A 22,636-nucleotide genomic window follows, 5' to 3' on the forward strand; every position below is an offset into this window, starting at 1 on the left:
TAAGTGAACTCCACCAGTGGTAGTACATCACTCCACGTCCCGAGGTGATCCAAAACACATGTTCTCAATAGGTCCCCCAGAGACTGTATGGTCCTCTCAGACTGGCCATCAGTTTGGGGATGATATGCCGAACTCATTCTCAACTGAGTGCCCAAGGTGTTCTGCAGGGACTGTCACAATCTCGAGGTGAACCTCGGATCCCTATCTGAGATGATACTCCTAGACACATCGTGCAACCTAACTATCTCCCTTACATACAACTCTGCCAATTTATCTAGGGACATCTTCTGATTGATTGGCAAGAAGTGAGCACACTTTGTGAATCTATCCACTATTACCCAAATAGAATCATGGCCCCTCACCGACCTTGGCAGGTGTGTAACAAAATCCATGGAAATGATGTCCCATTTCCACTGAGGAATCTCAAGAAGCTCCAACGTACCACCTGGCCTCTAATGCTCGATCTTCGCCTTTTGGCATACTAAGCAAGATGCTACATAATCTGCCACATCAATTTTCATGCCAGTCCACCAAAAAGTCGCCTTCAAGTCCTTGTACATCTTAGTCATACTTGGATGTATGCTAAGACGACTCTTATGCCCTTCATCCAAGAGCATCTTCCTCAATACCTGACTGTTGGGTACACACACCCTCTCTCTGAAACGCAGGATACCATCTCTACCCATCCTGAAGTCCTTTCTCTTCTCTGTGCCCAACTCACTAATAATATGTTGCGGTTCTTGATCCTTACCCTGTTCCACCCGAACCTCATCCAGGAACTCATTAGTGATCCTCAACATGTTGCACCGTATGTGACCTGCCTCCATATCTAATCCCAGATTCATATCTCGCAGCTTCTCGATCAGCTCCAACTCCTTAATCATCATGGCCGACACATGAGCTTTCTTTCTGCTTAGAGCGTCTGCTATGACATTAGCCTTACCAGGGTGGTATAACAGCTCAAAGTCGTAATCCTTCAGGTATTCCATCCAACGCCTCTGCCTCATATTCAACTCCTTCTGATCAAATAAGTACTTTAAACTCTTATGATTGCTGAATACCTGAAACTAAGCCCCATACAAATAGTGCCTCCATGTTTTGAGAGCAAAAACCACCGCTGCTAATTCCAACTCATGTGTAGGATAGTTTTTCTCGTGTACCTTCAGCTGACGAGATGCATAAGCAATAGGCCGTTTCTCCTGCATCAACACACAACCTAGACCCTGGTATGAAGCATCACAGTACACCTCAAACGTCTTGGTTGTGTTAGGAATAGCTAGTATAGGTGCAGTGGTTAATCTCCTCTTCATGTCCTCAAAACAGACTTCACACTCGTCTGTCCAAGAGAAAGGCTGGTCCTTCCTGGTGAGTTGAGTCAATGGACTCACTATCTTGGAAAACCCTTCCACAAACTGCCTGTAATAACCCGCCAGACCCAAGAAGCTTCTCACCTTAGTAACTGTCTGCGGTCTCTCCCACTTCACAACTGTCTCGATCTTCGCTGGGTCCACCGCTATGCCTTGGGCTGTGATTACATGGCCCAAGAACTGTACCTCATCCAGCCAAAACTCACACTTCGACAGCTTCCCATACAATTTATGCTCTCGGAGAATTCCCAGCACCACTCTTAGATGATCTACGTGTACATCCCGACTTTCAGAGTATATCAGTATGTCATCAATAAACACGACAACAAACTAATCCAAGTACGACCGAAATATTTTGTTCATGTAGTCCATGAAAATGGCAGAAGCATTTATCACCCCGAACGGCATCACTACATACTCGTAATGACCGTATCGTGACCTGAACGCCGTCTTCTGCACATCCTCCGGTTTGACTAAGATTTGATGATATCCAGACCTCAAGCCAATCTTAGAGAACACTACGACTCCCCTCAGCTGATCCGGCAGATTGTCTATCCTCGGCAGCGGATACTTATTCTTTATAGTCAGCTTATTCAACTGACGGTAATCAACACACAACCTCGAACTGCCGTCCTTTTTCTTTACTAATAGTACCGATGCTCTCCAAGGTGATGCACTCGGCCGGATGAACTTCTTCTTAAGCAAGTCTTCTATTTGCTTCTTCAACTCAGCCAATTCTATGGGTGCCATTCTATAAGGCGCCATGGATACTGGGCCAGCTCCAGGGATAAGATCGATGGTGAAATCTACATCCCTGCTAGGTGGCAACTCTGGTATTTCATCTGGAAACACATCTGCATACTCCTCCACTACAGGAATCACACTGATCTTCTTGGCGGTGCTATTCTTCTCTGCATGAGCCACTATCATAAAACAGGTGGCTCCGGCTTCCACTTCATTAATCGCCTTCTAAGCTGAGATTAGCTCCAATCCCTTATGCTTTGGGAATACCAAACTACGCCGTCCAATATCAATTATAATGTGATTGTTAGACAGCCAGTCCATCCCCAAGATTACATCCAGTCCCTCCAAAGGCAAGCACACCAAGTTCACCTTGAATATGCGACCTGCCACTTCCATTGAACACCCAACGCAAACTGAACTGGTAGCCACTTGATTTGAGGAGGGAGTTGAAACAAGCAACTCACACCCCAAATCGCGTTTTGTAACATCCCTGGCTACCCCTCCTCGGGCCCCAGAGGCTGTCAGGTTACTACAGTCCAATGCACCCCAACCCCTCACCCTTCTTCGTCCATTCATACTGGGTGGGTTGTTGCCAGTGGGAATCGAACCCCCAACCTGACCTTTAACACCTCTGGCTCACCAAATTCAATCTCCTCACACATGCATTAGCAATGAAAGAATGTGTTGCTCCAGAATCGAACAACACCAAGACTATCTGACCCAATAGTAAGCATGGTTCGAGAATGAGATTACCTGATTTAGTAGCCTTTGTGGAGGTCAATGTAAAGACCCGGCCAGCCGCTCTAGCTCTCTCTGCTGGTGATGCTGCTGGCTTCTTCACATCCACATTCTTTTTTTCTGGGCAATATTTAGCGAAGTGTCCCGGTTTGTCGCATATAAAGCACTTGCGACGATCACCTGACCCTCCTACTCCGCCTGCCAGTTAAGGACAATTCCTCTTCAGGTGGGGTCTGCCACACTGATAGAAGGTGGGACCCTTCGATGTCTGTGGTCGGTTGTAAGGTTTTTTCATCTACCTAGCCTCAGCGACATTCTTCTGATGTCGGCTCACAACTGGACCAGAGCCCTTCTCCAAATGCTCAGCATTATTGGCCTGTTCCACTAAGATGGGAAATCTCCTCTCTCGTAAGGAAGTCACCACCTTCTTAAGCTCATGTTTGAGTCCTCGCTCAAACTTCTGACATCTCCATTCTTCAGTAATGTTCTGCGAGTAATATCTCGCCAGATGCTCAAACCTGTTTACATACTCTTGCACGGTTATATCTCCCTGCTGCAGTGCAAGAAACTTTGCCTCCCTGTCCTGCCTGGCCGTGTCAGGAAAATATTTCTCTAGGAACCGAGTCCTGAAGCTAGTCCACTCCACCTGTTCATCTCGGGTCTGCATCTGTTGTTGCATTCCCGCCCACAAATACTCTGCATCATCATTCAACAGGTACGTGGCAAATAGTAGCTTCTGCTCGTCAGTGTAGTTCATCACCGTAAAGATATTCTCGCATTTACGGAGCCATGCATCCGCTTCATCCGAAGAGGCTTTGCTAGTGAACTCCGCTGGCTTGTGGCGCAAGAAGTCCTCCACAGTTGGCACCCTGATTGGTGCAATCGCCGTCCTAGACTGCGCTGCTACGGGTGGCTGCACCGCATCCACCATCCGGTGAATAGCCTCAGCGATGTCATCAGCACCACTACTTCTCCTCATCTTGTTAGCAGCCATATGCTAGATACGCCACATTACAACTGTTAAAAATCAGTCGCTTAATCAAACAAAACCACACACATCTTTTCAACATTCAACACAAACATGCAACAAACAATCACATCGATAAGCTCACTCCCCACTAGCCCCAAAATATTTAAAAAAATATTTTCAAAACTTTTGCTCTGATACCAATTGTAACATCCCTAAGGAATATTACTAATATTTAATATATAAAATAAGAAATAAAAATAAATGCCTCCTTTATTGAATATCATTTTCCAAAAACATGGGAAATTTAAAACTTTAATACAATGTAATAAAACGAGAGTCCATAATTATAAAACTAAAGTAATATTCAAATGGCTCCCAAAAAGGTTACAAAACTATCTCAAAACCAAAATAATAAATATATACAAAATCCCATGTTATCCCTCGCTCCGAGTCTATTCATCTCCTGACCCACCTGTCACATCATCTGCTCCCGGATATCGAGTTATCCGATCATCGCCACACACACAAAAAGGGTGAGCTATGCACAATATATAAAACCGATACATGAAATAAATAGGTCACCCATCCCAAAATAACAAACTAAATTTTCATGCTTTTCAAATTACCCAACCATGACCTCATAGTCCTTCATGAGTCATATACATGAACTAGGTCTTGGGACTTCACTGTACTCCCACGAAACTAACTCATTCGTGGTCCAACCCTATGAGCCTATCCCGCTCATAGTCCTGTTCTACAGACTCCTCGTCTGTAGAAAATCATCCAAGCCTCATAAATTGGATCTTGGCACGCACGCAATCACCATACTATGGACTCCTCGCCCAATAGTAGTCGACGGGAACATAACCGTTCCTTGCCCATCGTGCGCCCGACACATGTAATCACCATACCAAGGACTCCTCGCCCATTAGTAGTCGACGGGAACTCAACCAGTTTCATGCCCATCATGTGTCCAACCATCAAGCACATCCCAGACCCCTATTGGACTTAGTCCTTCAAGCCCAAACACACACCACATGCATATAATTCCTACACTTAGGTAAAGTATCCAAATCACACACACAAGCACACACAAACATGGACAATTCACATAAACTCGCTTAAGCCAGGGACGCTCGCCCAAGCTAAGCCCTCTGCCTCGCTTAGGCTAGTTCGCCTCACCTAAACAAGCTCAAAATAGTGGCCGCATCACGTTATCTCGCTCAGGCGAGATCATCTCGCCTGGGCGAGCCATACCATCGCTTAAAATAACACACACCTCTCCTAAACGAGTATTCAAGCAAACCAACGTGAATTCTGATCGCGACCTCGCTTAGGCGAGCCATTCTCGCCTAAGCGAGCATTCTGTCGCTCAGAACTCCAAAACCTCTCACCTGAGCGAGATGTCGCGCTCAAAACTCCCAGGTTTCCTCGTGACCTCGTTTAAGCGAGTGCCTCTCGCCTAAGCGAGAGACCATGTCGCTCAACCCCTTTTCTTGGTCGCCTAGGCGAGAACCACGAATCAGAACTCAATGTAAGACCCTGCAACTCTCGCTTAGGCGAGGTGGACCCGCTTGGGCGAGACTTGTAGGGTTCCAACTCTGATCACACACTCAATTCACCCAACTTTGCCCAATTCGCACAACAAACATACCAAAACACGATTAACACATTACCAAGCACAATTAATGACCACGATCATTATAACAGGTCCTATATCATCCATTTAAAATATCCCAACTCAAGATTGAATCATCTCTAACCATTCCATACCCCAAAACCCTCATTCTCAACCCAATAACGCATGAATGGATTTGCAATCAACACAACTCATCCAATTCTTAACCACAGTACACATAATCCATAATTCATACCTTACAGATTGCAATCGAGATTATAAAGATACAAAATCATATACAATTCATGCAAGTTACACACGTAAAACAGACAACTCCCCTAACTTGGAATTTTGGATTGAAAATGAGAAGGATGAAGGACCCTCAGTTCACCAATACTTTTGCTTCAGCCCCTTACACACCCAAAACCTCACCTCACAGCCTCAATTTCGTGCTCCTCTCTATAGGTGAACTAACCAAACTGCAGAAACCCTATTGTAACACTCCAGATGGATATTACTAGATAAAACTTATTTTCACAAAATAAACTTTAAGAAATCCAGACATTATAATAAGTTCCCAAGTGCGGGAAATTTAAAACTTGTCTCGCTATAATCCATTCATATTGTCTCATCTTTATTACAAGTTCATAATGGATAAAACATCATAATGTCTATTACAAAATGTAGGAAAGCATAGCATAAAGAAAATTCCCCATCGGTAGCCCCGCCCTGTCGCTAAGCATCAGCATGATCACCTGAATTCACGTATGCTCCCACGTAACAAGTCACATGATCATCGCCAAACACAAACACACAAACAAGCAAGGGTGAGCTGACAAGAACACAATACAATCATAAGATAAAATAAACTGTCCCTTACCCAATCTAATTTAATTAATTTTAGTTTGGTACACTTGTTATCACAATATACTTCCAATCTCATAACCTATATGAGAAAGATTCAACTACAACCTTGGTCATTAGGGATTATCATGCTCCCGCGAACCTACTCGCTCGTGGTCCAACTCTACGGACCTTCCCGCTCGTAGTCCAACATGCGTGAACACCTACTATGAACCTCCCCGCCCATAGTAGCCTCAGGTGTGAGCTCGGAACATACGAACCTACCCGCTCGTATCCCCACACAAGAGTACAATCGATACAGACCTCCTCGCCTGCATCAATCACGCATCTCACAACTCCGTTACGAACCTCCCCGCTCGTAACCAATCCAGCATATCCCTGACCAAGCTACCAAGAAAAAGAAAGAACACGTCCATGCAAATCCATCTACAAAGGACCCTTGCTACTGCACTCCCGCCTGGCGCCTCTCCAGAGATCGCTAGGCGAAACATGCTCCAGGCCGCCTGGCGGTGTCTTTCTACCGCTGGGCGCCTGTCCTCATCATCATCTCTGTTACGTGGCTTACCACCTGGCGGGGCTTCTCCCACCATCGGGCGCCACACCAGTAAAGACACTTCCCTACTGGTCTAAGCACTTCCAAGGATTTTCTAACACATCCAATCACTTAATCTTACATCCAGATCACAAATTTCAAGCATTTACAACACTACAAATATCAAATCATCAAATTAACAAGCATCAACCAAGGTAACCAATTCATTCATGATCATTGGAAGTTAAACATACACAACTCAGTCCCCGACTTGCACATGCAGTACTATGACCCGAATACCATTATCAGTACTACCCCATTTCTTTACAAGGACACTACTTTCATATCATACATTCCCAACATATAGTTTATAACGATACTCACCACCCAATTCATTCACATGCTCTATATCAACTCAATATGACACTTTAACCATTATCAATATATCATATATTTCATAAGAGCACAACTTCATACTAGCATTCTGAACACGCATACAATGGTACCAAAACAGTCCTGCCAGAACACTCATTCAATTATCTCAAGTCCACATAATATAGTTCATACATCAACCCATCCCACTAGGTGACTCTTACACCGCACAAGTACCCCCATTTTATATTAAAAATCATTCCCCAACACCTATACTAAAATTTGTGATTCTCCACCGCACACCCGAACCCACTGAGCGCGCCAATCACCACTGGCCACTCAATACCGCCTGGCGGCACATAGGATACCGCCGGGCGGCACATCAGAAACCTAAAAATTTCAGATTTCCCGCATCTGCAGAAAAAACCCTATTACCCCTAAATTTCCAATTCAATTTCTCATCGCAGATTTAACCACATGCATTAGTTTAAGTAGCACACCCAGATCGTTTTATGCACTCTAATTGGGACTTTCAATAACACATTGCTACTTCCTCTACAATCCAAATAGCAATCAACATACACCATAGTATTCATACAACCACTATACACTGATCGGATTTCCATACACCCGTTAAGTCAACATTCAATCACGTCAATGAAAGCATCATCAGTATTATATAAATACAGCAGTTCGACCATATCACAGAAGCATCAAAAATAGGTCAAAATATGCAGTTCCAGTGCGCGCCGCCTGGCGGGTCCTCCAAGGCCGCCAGGCGGTTCATCACAGAACCCAGAAAACGCTAAGAAACGTTGCGTCGCCTGGCGGAGCACCCTTAGCCGCCAGGCGGTTATAGAAATTTTTGCCCAGAACTTACGAATTTGAACACGAAAATGGTAAACACATTATTAAGCCACAGAATCATACCAGAACAGAGAAAAAAATATAATTAACAGACATGAACAACTCCCCTTACCTCGGATCCTCGCTCCAATTGCAATTTAACGATTGGTGCTTGTTGTCCAATTCCATCACCTGGCAAAAACAAAAATATAGATAGAGTCCATTTCCTTTAACCCAAGGTTCGAACCCATGACCTCCCAACTACCAAGTTCATGCACAACCACCAAACTAATTCATGTTTCTTGTCAATTTACCCATTCGTATGAACTTAAATCATGCTTTCACATTCACAATATAGTAGCAAAGTAAAACAAAATTAAATAAATCTACTAATGACATGCTCAGAACTTGAACCCAAGTCCCTTCAACCTAATTAAGTGCTCTAAACCACTTAGGTTCACATTGTTTCTTATCTAGGATTTATCAAAGAACTCTCCTAAGGTAGTCTCAACCCTTCATATCTTATATTCCTAGGTTTTCTTTGCCTCTTCACATTCAAACCACAACTAATAGTTAGCAAAAAATAAAGCTTACTCTATGTCCATCAAGGTTTGAACCTGTGACCCTTAACTCATGAGGCCAAAGCACAACCATTATACCAATTCACATTTTGTGATAACCATTATAACCTTATGATTATACTATCACTCACCATTCACAATTACATTACCAAAACAAAATAATAATAAACCATACAACACATAATTGGCATACATAGGACTCGAACCCAAGTCCTCTCAATCCAACCAAGTACTCTCAACCATTTGAGCTAGTACTTTTCCACATCACATTAAACAATAATTAATGCCATAAAGGCACTTTCTACCCGCATTTATTAATTAATTAATTAATTAATTAATTAATTTTCACTGGTCTTACATTTGCTCCTGTGGCTAAACTTAGCATTGTTCGAGTGTTGTTATCTCTTGCGATAAACTTAGATTTGCCATTACAATAGTTTGATACAAAAAACACTTTCTACATGGAGAATTATTTGAAGAAGTTTATATGGAACTTCCATCGGAATGTATGGTTCCAAAGGAGCATAGTCAAAAGGTGTTCAAATTCAAGAAGTCATTCAATGGGTTGAAGCAATCCCCAAGGGCGTGGTTTAGAAGATTTTTAGAGGAAATAATTGTTTTTGGCTATCATCAAAGCAATTCAGATCATAGTCTATTTCCAAATAAATAACAGGGTAAGATCATTACTCTTATGATATATATTGATGATTACTAGAAATGATCTTGAGGAAAAGAAAGCTCTACAAAGCTATTTATCTGGAAAATTTGAAATGAAAGGTCTTAGTCCTCTAAAATATTTTCTTGGGATAGAAATTTCCAAATAAAAGATAGGATTATTTCTCTCGGAAAAAAAAAAAACTCTAATCTTTTACGAGAAATAAGCATGGAAGGATGTCATCCAGCTACTACTCCTATTGAAAAAGGATTGACAAAGGGGGATCATAGGCTTATAGGAAGGTTAATGTACTTGGCTCATACCAGACTAGATCTTACTTATGCATTAAGTGTTGTGAGTCAGTACATGCATAACACAAGAGAAATACATATGGATGTTGTCATGCAAATCTTAAGGTATTTGAAATCTGTACCTGGAAGTGGTACCCTATTCCCTAAACACATTGATTATCAAGACATTAAAGTATATATAGACGCAAATTAGGCTGGATCCATAGAGGATAAAAGGTCTACCTCAAGTTATTTCACATTGTAACTAGAAATCTTGCTACTTAGAGGAGTAAAAAACAAAGTGTGGTTGCTCGTTCAAGAGTAAATGCTAAATTTAGAGGCATGGCACTTGGCCTATGTGAAGCATTATGGTTGAAACTACTCTTGGAAGATTTAGGATACCCACCTAAACAACTAATTCAATTTATTATGACAACAAAATTGTTTGTGATATTGCAAATAATCCAGTACAACATGATCACATAAAGCATATTGAAGTAGACAAGTTTTTTATCAAAAAAAAGTTGGATAAGAAGATTTTAGACTTGCCCAATAAGATTATTTGGTTGATATTCTCATTAAAGCAATCTTAAAACTAGTGTTGTCTAAATTTCTAAGCAAATTGGACTTGATTGACTTTTATGCATAAATTTCAAGACGAATGTTGAGATTTTTTATATTGTAAATAACTAAATATAGATTAATTTGATGCATTAGCTAATTTTCAGAATTAATTATAAGGATTCGTTTAATTATAGAGATCATACCATTTTTTTTCAGAGATATATTCACTCTTCTATTATTGTATATATACTAGTATTTGTAATCATATACATAAATACATAAGGTTAAAAGACATTTTTTCTTCAATATAGACGTCATCGAAATCATCATGAAATCAATTTTTCATGATTTGCCAACGATCTCCATTTTTTTTTATGTCAACCAAAACTAGTCTTGTTATTTCATAACATTGGGTTCCGAAACATTTAACTTAGCATCTTTTTGGACCTTTGTTAATTCATGGCTTTGGTTCATGAAATATTGTTGTACAAGTTCTAATTATTAAGATATATTCAACTGATGAATTTGTATCGTATCTTATGAAGTTGTAAAATTTTATCCATACAAACAACCACAATATCGCATTAAAGATATTTGAATTGTTCAACATTAATATGTTAGTGATAAATTTATAAGATGTATTATGAGTATATTGGAGTTGGTGGATAAATATTTATAAATATATATTATTAACTCAATTATTTATATTATCTATATTATTATATGAAAGGGATTAATTTTTTCGTGTTTATATTTGTTTTTTCAATTTTATACTTTAATAAGTAACCATTTATTCAAAATTAAAATAATCACTTTTCCAATTTTACCTTAAACTGATTTTTTTTTAAATTTAACCATTTTTTTTAATTCAACTGTTTTTTAAAATTTAACTATTTTTAAAAAAATTAATATAACTATTTATAATAAGAAAAAATTATTTACGAAATACATAACAAATATTTATAATAAAACTATAAAAATTATTCATGTTTATTTTTATAATTATAATTTTGCCGGTTTTTGTTATCATAAAAAAATGTTAATACACGTATACACAGCACATGCATTTATACTCGTGTATCTAAAATAAATTTGAAAATCATTTATAATCAATGACATAATAAAATTTTATCTACTTGAAGATGAGATAATACAATTAGATATGTAATAATATAAATAACTCAATTATTATGTTTTATTTTTAAATGATTTATCCCGGTTGAATTGATAACAGTCTATTTATTTTTAATTAATATTTGACATATAAAATATATTAAGTTTACCCTGAAATAAATTAAGTTTAATCTAAATTTATTGGTGCAAATATTATTTAATTAAGTAATATATACTATAAATATAAATAAATTAAACATAACTTAGTTTAGTTTAATTAAATCTATTTGCATTAGTTTGAAAGTACCCAAGTAAATTGAATGAAACTAAATTAAGTTCGACTGAATTTATTTATTTTAATTATTTCACATCTAAACGCTACCTTATCCAATTATAATCATTTTAGGTTGAATCGTTCATATGTGATAGAGTAATATAATTTTTTTTATCACATATTATTCAATATAAATATAAATATATGTTTCTTAGTATCTATAAGTTAACATAAATTTGAATAGATTAACAAATAATATTTATATGAGGAATAAATGATGAAGTTTGTTTTTAGATTAATATATTTTTGTTAATGAGTTGGAATGAACTAAAAATATAATAATTGAATTTAGTTTGACTAGTAGAATTTTACATTTGGCATGAGTTGCAAAATTACACAGCAGCCACTCACAATCAATCATATGAAACCGAATAACAGTCACATGATGACTCATTCATTACATTACATAACAAAACCAACGAACCAACAACCAAATTTTTCATTTAAAAGTTGCCTCTTTCCGACGCTGCTTCTGACAAACACAACATTCTACCATCCCAAATGTCGGTGAGTCCCTAAACCTTTCTACAATTCCCTTTTTCCACAGATCCACTTCGTTTCAGATCCTATCTGGGTTTCTTCTTTCTTCATGCCTTCTTCTGCATTTCATTGTCTTTCTTTGATGCCAACTGGGGACTATGCAGTTGCTTTGATTCACATTTACATATTCAGTGATTCAATGCAACCTTTAGTTGTGGTTTAGATGTTGTAGTTATCATTAATACAAGAACTACTAGTTTGGAATTTTGGATCTGCAATGTTTCCTAATGACCCTTTTGGATCTAGTGGAAATGGCTTTGGTATTTTTTTGCCCTCCAGAAAAAGAGCAAACCTTGAATTGATTTCTTCATGATTTGTTGTCTGGGCAATGACAGATTAGTGTGAGAATAGCATATATATATAAATCCCGACTATACCACTATACCTGGATTGTTAGAATCAGTGGTTAGTTAGGCAGTGATCATAGTTATGTCTACCTAAGCAAATGTGGATTTGTCTTTAAATCTTGACCTTCTAGATATGATAGTATGTTCCAGATTATATTTCTTACAATTTTAAGAATTTTCAGTTTATATGCTTCTGTGACTAAGATTGGTGGTTGTTGTTTTTGATGTCAAGTCATCAAGCTCCATTGCTTGGACTTGTGATGATTAATCTTCATAGAATTCGAATTGCTTCTTTTCAAGTGGACACTGTCACATTGATGTTGTCTCTTGGTATAACCTTTCCTCTTGGCTTGCTTATTGAATTGACTCTGTTTTTTCTTTTGCCTTCTAAGCTATGAGGGTGGTACTCATTAGGAATTGTACCTTTCTGTTCATGGTTTCACTTAATTCCATCGTTGCTTTAGGGGTTAAAATAAGACTCTTTTTTTCATTGGATATTCTTAGTTCTTTGGAACGAAATTGAAAAAGAATCACTTTTTTCTGTTTGACTTTCTGGTTTTAGATTTTCTCCTTCTGCACATGTCATTGTTTCTTCCACTGCATACTCTTGAGAATGTCATCATAAAACTACCTTAAATTAACAATTTGTGTGCAGGTCACTTTGGACTATGCTGGTCAAAGAGCTGAAGCTATTCCCCAATCTACACCAATACCAAATTGGACTATTCATGTGTCAGACGTGAGGAAAAAATCTTTACATAGTAACATTGGTTAACATTATGATTGTAGGATTATGATTGGTGAAATTTTCAAGTTCACTCTGTTTTTCTTTCTCACAGATAAGAACAGTGAAGGTTAGCAACATATCACTGGTTACTTCCAAGGTGGAGATTCGAGAATTCTTTTCATTCTCAGGTGATATTCAGTATATTGAGATGCAAAGGTCAGAGAACTTGCAATGTTTTACTCATTTTTCATGATTGTTAATGTTGAAACTTTTACCCTCAATGCCTGTCTCCCTAATCTTTGGTTTTTTAATACTACAGGGAAAGTGACCGCACTCAGGTTGCTTATGTTACATTTAAGGATACACAGGGAGCAGACACAGCAGTTCTCTTAACAGTATGTTTCTGTGCAAATGATTTTTACCTTTTTGAAAATGTCACATTCCATTTCTTAATAGTGAGATGGGTTGCACCAATGTATATCATTAACCCTTTCATTCAATCCATGAAACTGATAGAAATTGCATAAAACCAGATACTTTAGTTGATTTTGTTTAAATCATGTGCTTAATCTTCATTTTATTACATAGGGTTCAAAGATAGGTGATCTATATGTCACAATCACACCTGTGGAGAAGTATCAGCTGCCCCCTGATGCTGTTCCAGTAAGTCCGGTAAGTATTATCTTTTCCAAGAGTTTAATGAGCTAATTTTAGTTTATAGAGAAACTTATTTTATTTTCTCTTTATATTTGTTTATCGTACAAGTTCTTATAAAGAAGTTAATCTAAATAGGTTGTTAGTTTAAATGTTGTGTAATTTATTTTGCATGCAATTGTGGCTGTGTGTGCTGCTAGCCTGCTTCTAGCACATGTATGTGATAAAATGTGCGAAATACATGAAGTTTTGCTCAACATGGTGGTTTTACGTGTGCCAAATATGATTGTCTATGCTAGTATGTTTTATTTATCTGACTCATTTTGTTATTACTCTTGATAGAATCCTTCTAGTTTTGGGCTTTGAAATTTATATAGTGCCTAAGATCTTTGTCAGGATATGATAGCTAAAGATTTTTAGATTTATTATCTCATCTGCGGATGATGTCTGCAACTTATCTGGCACAATAAAAACAATTCTGGGCTGAATATTACGGTGAAAAATCAAATTAGCAATTGATTCTTAGCATATCAAACTATGCTCTGCTGAAACATTTTCTTATGAGGTTAGACAATAACTGAATTTGAAGGGCTATATTGTGGATGCTATATGTGGTCCTAAAGTCAAATATGCTGTAAAATTTAGTTTGCACAGAGCTATAGGGTAGTTTTAGCTCGTGAGTTAGGTATACATGCAAAATGTCTTCAAGTGTATTAAAATTGTTCCCTCTTCCCTCACTAGAGGGTTGAAAATTCTAATTTCTTTCACTGTGAAATTGTAAGTATCTAATATCTGTAGTACAATGTTGTTATAAATAGAGAAACCAAAGTGGTGATGCAGTACAAAAGGCTGAAGATGTAATGAGCAGCATGCTTGCGAAGGGTTTCATTTTAGGAAAGGATGCTATCAACAAGGCAAAAGCCTTTGATGAGCGTCACCAGTTGACCTCAAATGCTTCTTCCAGAGTTGCTTCCTTTGATCGTAGAATGGGTTTCAGTGACAAAATAAGTATTGGAACAGCTATTGTGAATGGAAAGGTGAGAGAGATGGATGAAAGATATCAGCTTTCTGAAATTACAAAGTCTGCTCTTGCTGCTGCAGAGCAAAAGGCAAGCAGTGCTGGATCTGCTATCATGAGCAATTCTTATGTGTCAACTGGAGCTTCATGGGTGTCTAGTGCCTTCAATGCCATAGCAAAGGCAGCAGGGGATGTCAGCACCATGACAAGGGAGAAGGTTGAACAGGCAGAGGTGGAAAGGAATGAGATCATTTATAGTGAAAGGAAAGGGACTGTTGATGAATTTGGAAAGAAACACTTTCAGGATGCTTCAGACATGGGCCCTGCAATAGTTCCTGTTAATTCACATGATGACCATAAGCTAGAAATTATATAACCACCAACAATTCTTTACATCCTCACATGCACAGTTGGATTTATTTAGTTAGAATAGTTCTTGTCTGCGCCTTTATTTTAGAATGATAAGTTTTATTTATTGATTGTTACACCAATGTAGAAGTTTGTCTGGCAGACGTGTGGTTCCTAAATACGCTCAACATTTATGTCATAAAATCATTCGTTATTTTTTACTCTTCTTCATTCAGTTCTCCCTTTATGACATGTTTCTGGAAGGGTTTTAATACAAATAGTGCCGTCAGTATAATTTAAATTTGCAGGAGACTGTATCAACGAGAGTATGGTAAAATGTCTTAAATGTTTTGCTGAATTGCCCTTAAAATGAAAAGAAAGAATAGGTATATTGGATTTGCTTTTCACATATATATTTGACTCTGTCGAATGTCTTTCTTTGGATGGTTTTCCATTTGCTAGTTCCAGAGTTGAGTTTTGGTGCAATGAAATTCTCCTTAATGGGATCCCTACTTCATTTTCAGTCTACAGTATTCAGTTCAGTTTTCACTTTTTAATTTGGTAACAGTCCGAACTGTAGTAACCTGAAGTGCTGGTTACTTCCTGTGAAACATATATTTGTCATTCTGTAGTTGGGCTAAAGTCGGTCATTTTCTGTATTGATGTGGTCGTTAGCAAACATATTTCCCCATGAACCAATAATCCCTATGCTTATCTCTAGAAATTCCTTCAATAGAAAATCTAGACATTTGTACAATGGTGCTTTAATGCATGTAATTAAACTCCAAGTGACCAAGCATGGTAGAAGCTTGCGAGGAGGCCAGAAAAGACGATGTCTGAAGAGGAAAGAAAGAATCAAATATGACGTAAGATAAACTTTTTGTATAAGCCTGTAATATCTTTGTAGGTCATTAACAGTTAACAGCTGAATTTCCTGTCCTTTGAAAGGTTCTCAGGGTTTCCGAAAAAATGTGTACATTTTTTCCTTCTATACCGATATACAGAACAATCAATATAGTTACATGTGGAAAAAATAACACTCCCTTGCTCTCAGGGAGGGAGACGAATGGAATTTATTTTGTATTAATGAAGAATAAACCAAGAATAAGAAAGTCATTTGTCTTCTGTTGGTTAGGAACAATTGCCACCATACTGAATTGTATATAGCCAATGCCTTACGCCTCCACTCTAACTACTGCGTTATCCTATATAGCGTAACAGCGTTTCCAGGCTCTGTTGAAATGAGTATAAGTTTCATGTTAAACACGTGAACAAAACCGAAGATAATAGGGGAAAGTGAATGATAAAGGAAACAATTTGTTTCATTCTAATCGTCGTGTGAGGCTTTTCTCAGTTCAAGAAATAAAAGGATTCTTTATTTTCACAAATCTTGTTGTATTCTGGCACTTTTTCATCACGACATTTTAAGTTTTTCCTTCATTCTTTTTTCTGGTTCAAACCTCAAACCGAAGAGAAAGTACTCTGACAAACTACAATAAATTGGAGTATCTTACCCCTATGCACTCGTACAAATTCTCATCTTTTGATCTAACGTGGATCTGCAAAATCATAAGATTAATTATATACATGAAATTCAACTCTCAATCTTATAAGTTTATGGTGTCTAAAAAAAAAAGAAAGCTAGGAAGGAGAAATAAAAGACTCATATTCATATACCGACTCAGAAACAAAAAGGCACGCACAACTCTGCAGATTTAAATAAGAACAATGATACACTGTATAATTAGTGTTTTCACAACCTAAGTGCAAACCTAGACCATACAAATACTACTGTATTCCAATTTCGTTGATTTTATGAGCTAAAATTACAATGATGTACTAAAATATTAAGAAGCAGATCTGGCATTGCCTAACCGTGTCATATATTTAACCCCGACTTTGTTGACTTTAGTATCTGAAAAAAAGGAAGTTCTATAATGCAATAGTAGTTACCCCGATTACTTTGAGCGGTGAACTTTGATTGAATTCAAGACCAGCAAGGACTACAAGTGCTGCAGCAACTGTTGAAGGCCAGTAGCACAGTTGTTCATGAGATGACAGTGTCAGCACTGCCAGATACTTGACCCTCTTCTCAACGACTGCATCAGCATTCGCTGCTTTTAGGTAATACCTGTAAAATTAAAGGGTGGAGTGTAATTTAGCTGAATCGTAAAGAAATGGGTGAGAATGACTTTACTTTCTTGCACGCTCGAGTTTCTGAAAGGTTAAATTGCAACTTTGTTTCTCTTTGATTTTTAATGTGCTACCTTATTTTTATTTTCTCTTATTTTACCATCATTTTTGTCCACAGATATTCAAAGTTTACTATTTTTTATTTAATTTATAATTTTTATATGTTTTATTTTTTATATTTTGGTTCAATTGAATTCTAAACTTTAACATATTTGTTAAGTATTATAAAAAATATTTTAATTAATTAAATATTAAAAATAAAATAAACTATATAATAGTTAGAATTGCACAAAAATTATGGATTTTTTTAAAATTTGATGACTTGAATAAAAGAATGAGAATAAAAACATAACTAAAAATAAACTAAAAAAATACAAAATTTAACTTATCCTAAACTACGCAAAGCCTTTTCTAATTGGGGTTAAGTAGCAAGTACAAAAGTTTCTTTTCATTTTTAAATAACGCACGGTATTTAAGGCAAAAAGACATTCCTTGTTAGAGACATGAAAGCAAGTTTTTGCTTGAACCCTTCATTTTAAAATTGAAATGGTTTCCCAAAAAGAAACAAAAGTCTGATTGAATACCTAAACATCAGCTAACATTTAATTTATGCAGAATTTCAGGTAATTTTCGAGCTATAAAATTAAAAAGTTACTAGGTATACCACAAGAAATTGTAGATGGTAGGCAGAAAGCACTGAAACTTGAGCACCTCCTGCACCATCCATTCCATGGCTACCACCTCGCCTCTACTGTACCTATTGCTTCCTACGTTGAAACTGCTTTGCCCCACTCTGTAATACCCACAAAGGAGTTCAGTTATTCATTGGGCATAATTACTTTCATGAATTTAATTCGAATAAAGAACTGTTAAATTCTGTTAGTTATCACTTGCCCGGGTAATTGGAGAAGGAAGTGTATGTAAAAAAAAGAAGAAAATTAAAATATTACAAGCGGCATTTTAACTCTACTGATGGGATAGTAAAACTTAAAAAAAAAATACTTATATATTCTAAATTTCAACGTAAACATCAAGGGAGCTAATACTTTACAAAATAGAATTTATGTAAAATTGGATATTGTTGGGAACTTTAGGGACAATCGTTATTCTTTAAATTACGAATGCATGATTAATGAGCACAAATAAACTGAAGCTCTGAAAAATGAAGTCCTAATCTATTTTCATTTTCCTTATTCTCGAGGACGTCACCAGACGTAGACCAGCGATACACATGATTGAAAACAACATCTTTGTCCAAATATAATTACATGACTAGGAGGATGGGGGAGAAATGTAAAGATTTAATGTTGAACCTGTTTTGTTGCTGATTTTCTTCGATCCTGGTTGCTAACGTGAGGCAAGCTATTCCAACAATTTGAAGGCGTTTTTTGGCTTTGAAGTATCCTTTGCTTAGGAAACGGTCAAGTAGGTTGACGCCAAGAAATATCGTCTCTTGCCGAAGCTGTTTTCGACAAGATTGCTGCCAAATTTCAAGAAATAAGGCCTTTTAAACAAATTCGACACTCCATTCAAAGTCCAACAACTTCCACAGAAGCAACATTTAGAAATACTTGAAGCTAAGAACGTTGTTATCCAAATCTAAAGAGGTTCGCATATATAATTGTTATCATACATTAAGAATAAATAATAATCCTTACCAAAAACAATTAATAATGAGAGAAATTAACTGCGTGGTGATGGATATATATATATATATATATATATATATATATATATAAGGTTTATTGGGGTTTGGTCCCTAATTTTTTTAATTTTAGTATATTGTATGTATTTGACATCCCAAATATAAAATAATTTTAAAAAATTAAAAAATTATATAAAAAAATATTATATTTTATTAGATGTATTAGAAAAACATTTTGGTGTTCAACTAAAATTTTCCAAAGCAAAATGTATACTAAGTAACTACCCACATGTGCGAATCCGAGAAAAATGCGTTGCATGATTGCGTGAGCACCATGCATGACAATTGTGGATTTACAAAGTACGCCGCGTCACTCGCCGAGGCATTCTTCTTCCTATTGAATCTCGCGTGTCGTGAGGCAATTGGATGCCACTCACACTACTCCAACAATTTGTTGTACGGAAGGATTACGTTTTAACCGAATCAAGTTTGGTTCTCACCCTCTCTTCGAACGTGTTGTCTCTCTCACCCAATCCAAAACACGATTACTTATACCATTTAATAAATGAAATCAAATATTTATGGCATAATTTATATAATATTTGTATAGTTTTTATTAGATAGGATTTAGTACTAGAGTGATGATTATTTTTTCAATTATCAATTTGTTGGAGAGATATCACTATCTGTACGATTTTTTGTCCTCTTTCACTGTCAAGAAATCATGGGTGTTTATCATACAAGAATATGCGATAGTTGTATAATTACAGTAAAATTCTTCATAACATAAATATTATTTTCTATAAAGATACATAAAATAAATTAATCAAACCACAAGTGTGAAAGCATAATGACTTGGAATGGGATAAAACCTACCTCAACGATCCAGTGAACCATTTGCGCACGTTGCTCAAGCACGGTCTCTCCGAATTCAGTGGTAGAGAAATATCTTTCAGCATAATTCGACACAAAACCTTGCTTCCTCTCCCTCTTCCTCAGCATCTGGTAGCTGTCTTCGTCATCAGAATCTTCGAATCTCACAAACTAAAATCCACAAAAAGCATACGTACACCAAATAAGAACTCTTAATTACGTAATAACAGATAGAAAGAGCTAGGCTAAACAGATTCCTGACAGAACTAGTAATATAAGTAACATAGAATTCTGTAGTCGAAGCTAGCGAAACCTACATCGGCTTCATCTTCGTCACTTGAAGAAGAGTTCACCACTGGAGAAGCAGAAGTTAGAGTCGTGAACTCCTTGCGATACTGAAGGAACAACAAATACGTCGGTGAAGGAGTTTCTCCGACGGATCCCTCGGAAAACTGGCTTCCAGAATCCACGAACAGCGACGGAGTGTAATCCGAAAGCTCCTGCTCCGAGCATTCACCGAAAATCTCAGAATGAAATTCAGAGAACATAGTTCCCTGACTGGAACAATATTCCGATTCGTCATCGTCGTCACAGTTTGATAAACGCAGTTCCTCAGAGCAAGTGAGGTCCACAACGACGTCGTCATTTTCCGATTCCTGCCTCGTCATCGATTGAGCTACTAAATCCGCGCAATTCTCATCCGCGTGGAGGTTTTTAGAGCCTACAGAGTATTCACATTCCAACGCTCTGTTTTCCTTGCTGCTATCCTTTTCCTCCTCTAACGACGCGCGAACAAAGGAACTAAACGACACGACGTCGTTTCCGTTTGACTCCGAAGAGATTTTCATGTTTCCGTTGCCTTCACTGGAGGACTTCGAATTGACCTGTTCCTCGCAAGTAATCTCTGATTTCCCGCACGAAACGTCATCATTTTTCTTTATATTCTTACTCTCGCTTCCACTTTTGAACTTCAGAATACCAGTAATATCCGATTTCATGAACACTTCCGAAACGTCATCTTCTCCTCTCTGATTATTACATTCTCTTCCGCTTTTAAACTTCAGAATTGACCTCCTGCTTCGATCTCGAGCGAACGAATTGGAGTCGGCGCACGAAGACTCCGACACCTCCACTTCGTTCTCGTTTCGCTTCTCGAACCTCTGGTTTCTCGTTGAATCGATCGATGATTCATTTCTCGAGTTCGTGTTTCCCTTGCCGGCGATGGAAGCTCTGCTGGAGTTGCAAGAAGCATCGCCAGCAGCGTAGTCGGAGCCGGAACTGGAATCCACGGAGAAACGAGGATTCTGGCAAGAGTCGCTGACGAGAAGTACCGGCGAGAAGTTTTGCCTTCGCCGGCGAGGCAGCTTCTGCCGATGCTTCTTGGTGACGATGACCGGAGGTGGCTCCAGCTCGAGCTTGCGCTTCAATTTCCTCGATCTGGTTATCATTGCTGTACGGTTAACCAAAAGAAGGCAGAGAAAATTCCAGTGTTGAATCGTTGTTATTGTTGTTGTGATGATTGATGAAGAGAGTGTGGGAAGTGTGTTTGAACGGTTACGGGAGTTGTGGAAAGAAAGGAAAACGAGGGAGAAGGGTATATATATGGTAGGGTCCCACGTAATGCGTTTTCCCTGCACCACATCCACGCATAATGTTCATTTCCTGGAAGTAGAACTATTAAGAGCATTAATAGGTATACCTAAGTATTAAAATAATTATCTCAATTTATAAAATGTTATTATTATTATTTTAGTAATATTTTAACCATTCATAATTAAATTATTATTATTATTATATTGTTAACATATTTTTATTTTCTTAAACTTTTCAGATACTTGAACCTCAAACGTCACTGTGTCCCCATAAAAAGGTTCTAATGAAATGTTTAAATGAAAACTTTTGATAAAAAAAAAAAAAAAAACTTTAGTAAGGTACGAGAAGAAAGAGTGAAAGTGTGAAAGCACACATCGATTCATTATGATTCAGTTCCCAACACATGTGCATCTATATGTCCATTTATTGAATTTTTTGCTAAGCTCTTCACCAATCTGTACAACACCAAAGTACAGGCATACTATTATTGTTCACTCTCCAATTTTTACAAGCTCAAAGTCTGGTTCAAATTTGTTTTACCTAAATAACATTATGAATTTGACTTCCAAAAAAATAAATTCTGGAATATATTTTCGTCCATCATTCTTACAAAATAAGTTAGAATTTTGGAGTTGAATTTTAACGTAAGTCTTCTTTTTAAACTGAATATTTTTTAAAAATAAAATGTAAAAATTAAAATAGTTAATACTTCACAACATTCGTGACAATTGAAATCTAATTTTGTTAAAATTAAAATAAATATTTAAAATAATAAATGGTATGTTAAGAAAACTGAAAAGAAAAGAATAATTTTAAATGAAAAAAAAATAATACATTAATTAAAATTACTAATATTTTAATTATTCAAATAAATTTGTTAAACAAATTTTCTTGCTTGTCATATTGGACCTTTAAAAAAAGTTGTCACATATATAAAGTAAGTTACACGGGTGAAAATAGATAAAATACATAAAGGAGAGAGGGTTTAAATTTGTATTTAATTTTTTTTTTCAAATTTTGCAAATTAACATAAAAAATATTTTGTAAATTTTGTTTTGGTAAAACTATCCTTCTTAGTTGTAGATCAATAAAATGTGATCCATAGATAAA

The 22,636-nt window shown here is 37.0% G+C and overlaps 3 protein-coding genes across 5 annotated transcripts; 1 reads left to right on the top strand and 2 right to left on the bottom strand.

The window, feature by feature from the left end:
• Positions 1 to 3,144: 3,144 nt before the first annotated feature.
• On the bottom strand, positions 3,145 to 3,843 carry LOC114174410 (uncharacterized). Its single transcript, XM_028059251.1, has one exon. It carries the CDS (start codon positions 3,841 to 3,843, stop codon positions 3,145 to 3,147), a length of 699 nt encoding a protein of 232 aa, XP_027915052.1.
• Positions 3,844 to 11,965: 8,122 nt separating this feature from the next.
• Positions 11,966 to 15,453, top strand: LOC114170250 (binding partner of ACD11 1-like). Of its 2 annotated transcripts, none has more exons than XM_028055739.2 (6): positions 11,966 to 12,095; positions 13,131 to 13,214; positions 13,315 to 13,418; positions 13,522 to 13,597; positions 13,791 to 13,874; positions 14,675 to 15,453. In XM_028055739.2, the coding sequence occupies exons 1-6, from the start codon at positions 12,090 to 12,092 to the stop codon at positions 15,248 to 15,250; spliced, it is 930 nt and encodes a 309-aa protein (XP_027911540.1). In that variant the 5' UTR covers positions 11,966 to 12,089; the 3' UTR covers positions 15,251 to 15,453. The 2 variants fall into 2 exon arrangements, with proteins under 2 accessions (XP_027911540.1, XP_085526103.1); XM_085669977.1 differs by lacking the exon at positions 11,966 to 12,095 and adding an exon at positions 12,134 to 12,388.
• A 624-nt stretch (positions 15,454 to 16,077) lies between these two features.
• On the bottom strand, positions 16,078 to 21,602 carry SDS (Cyclin family protein). Of its 2 annotated transcripts, XM_028059483.2 has the most exons (7): positions 20,251 to 21,602; positions 19,937 to 20,104; positions 18,729 to 18,895; positions 18,080 to 18,208; positions 17,176 to 17,353; positions 16,737 to 16,781; positions 16,078 to 16,455 (listed from the first exon to the last, which is right to left on the bottom strand). In XM_028059483.2, the coding sequence occupies exons 1-7, from the start codon at positions 21,379 to 21,381 to the stop codon at positions 16,423 to 16,425; spliced, it is 1,851 nt and encodes a 616-aa protein (XP_027915284.1). In that variant the 5' UTR covers positions 21,382 to 21,602; the 3' UTR covers positions 16,078 to 16,422. The 2 variants fall into 2 exon arrangements, with proteins under 2 accessions (XP_027915284.1, XP_085526102.1); XM_085669976.1 differs by lacking the exon at positions 18,080 to 18,208.
• Positions 21,603 to 22,636: the final 1,034 nt, after the last annotated feature.

Source organism: Vigna unguiculata, chromosome 2, assembly GCF_037176805.1.
Source record: "Vigna unguiculata cultivar grain cowpea cultivar isolate G323 ecotype 2 chromosome 2, ASM3717680v1, whole genome shotgun sequence".
In the NCBI taxonomy this organism is placed as follows: domain Eukaryota; kingdom Viridiplantae; phylum Streptophyta; class Magnoliopsida; order Fabales; family Fabaceae; genus Vigna; species Vigna unguiculata.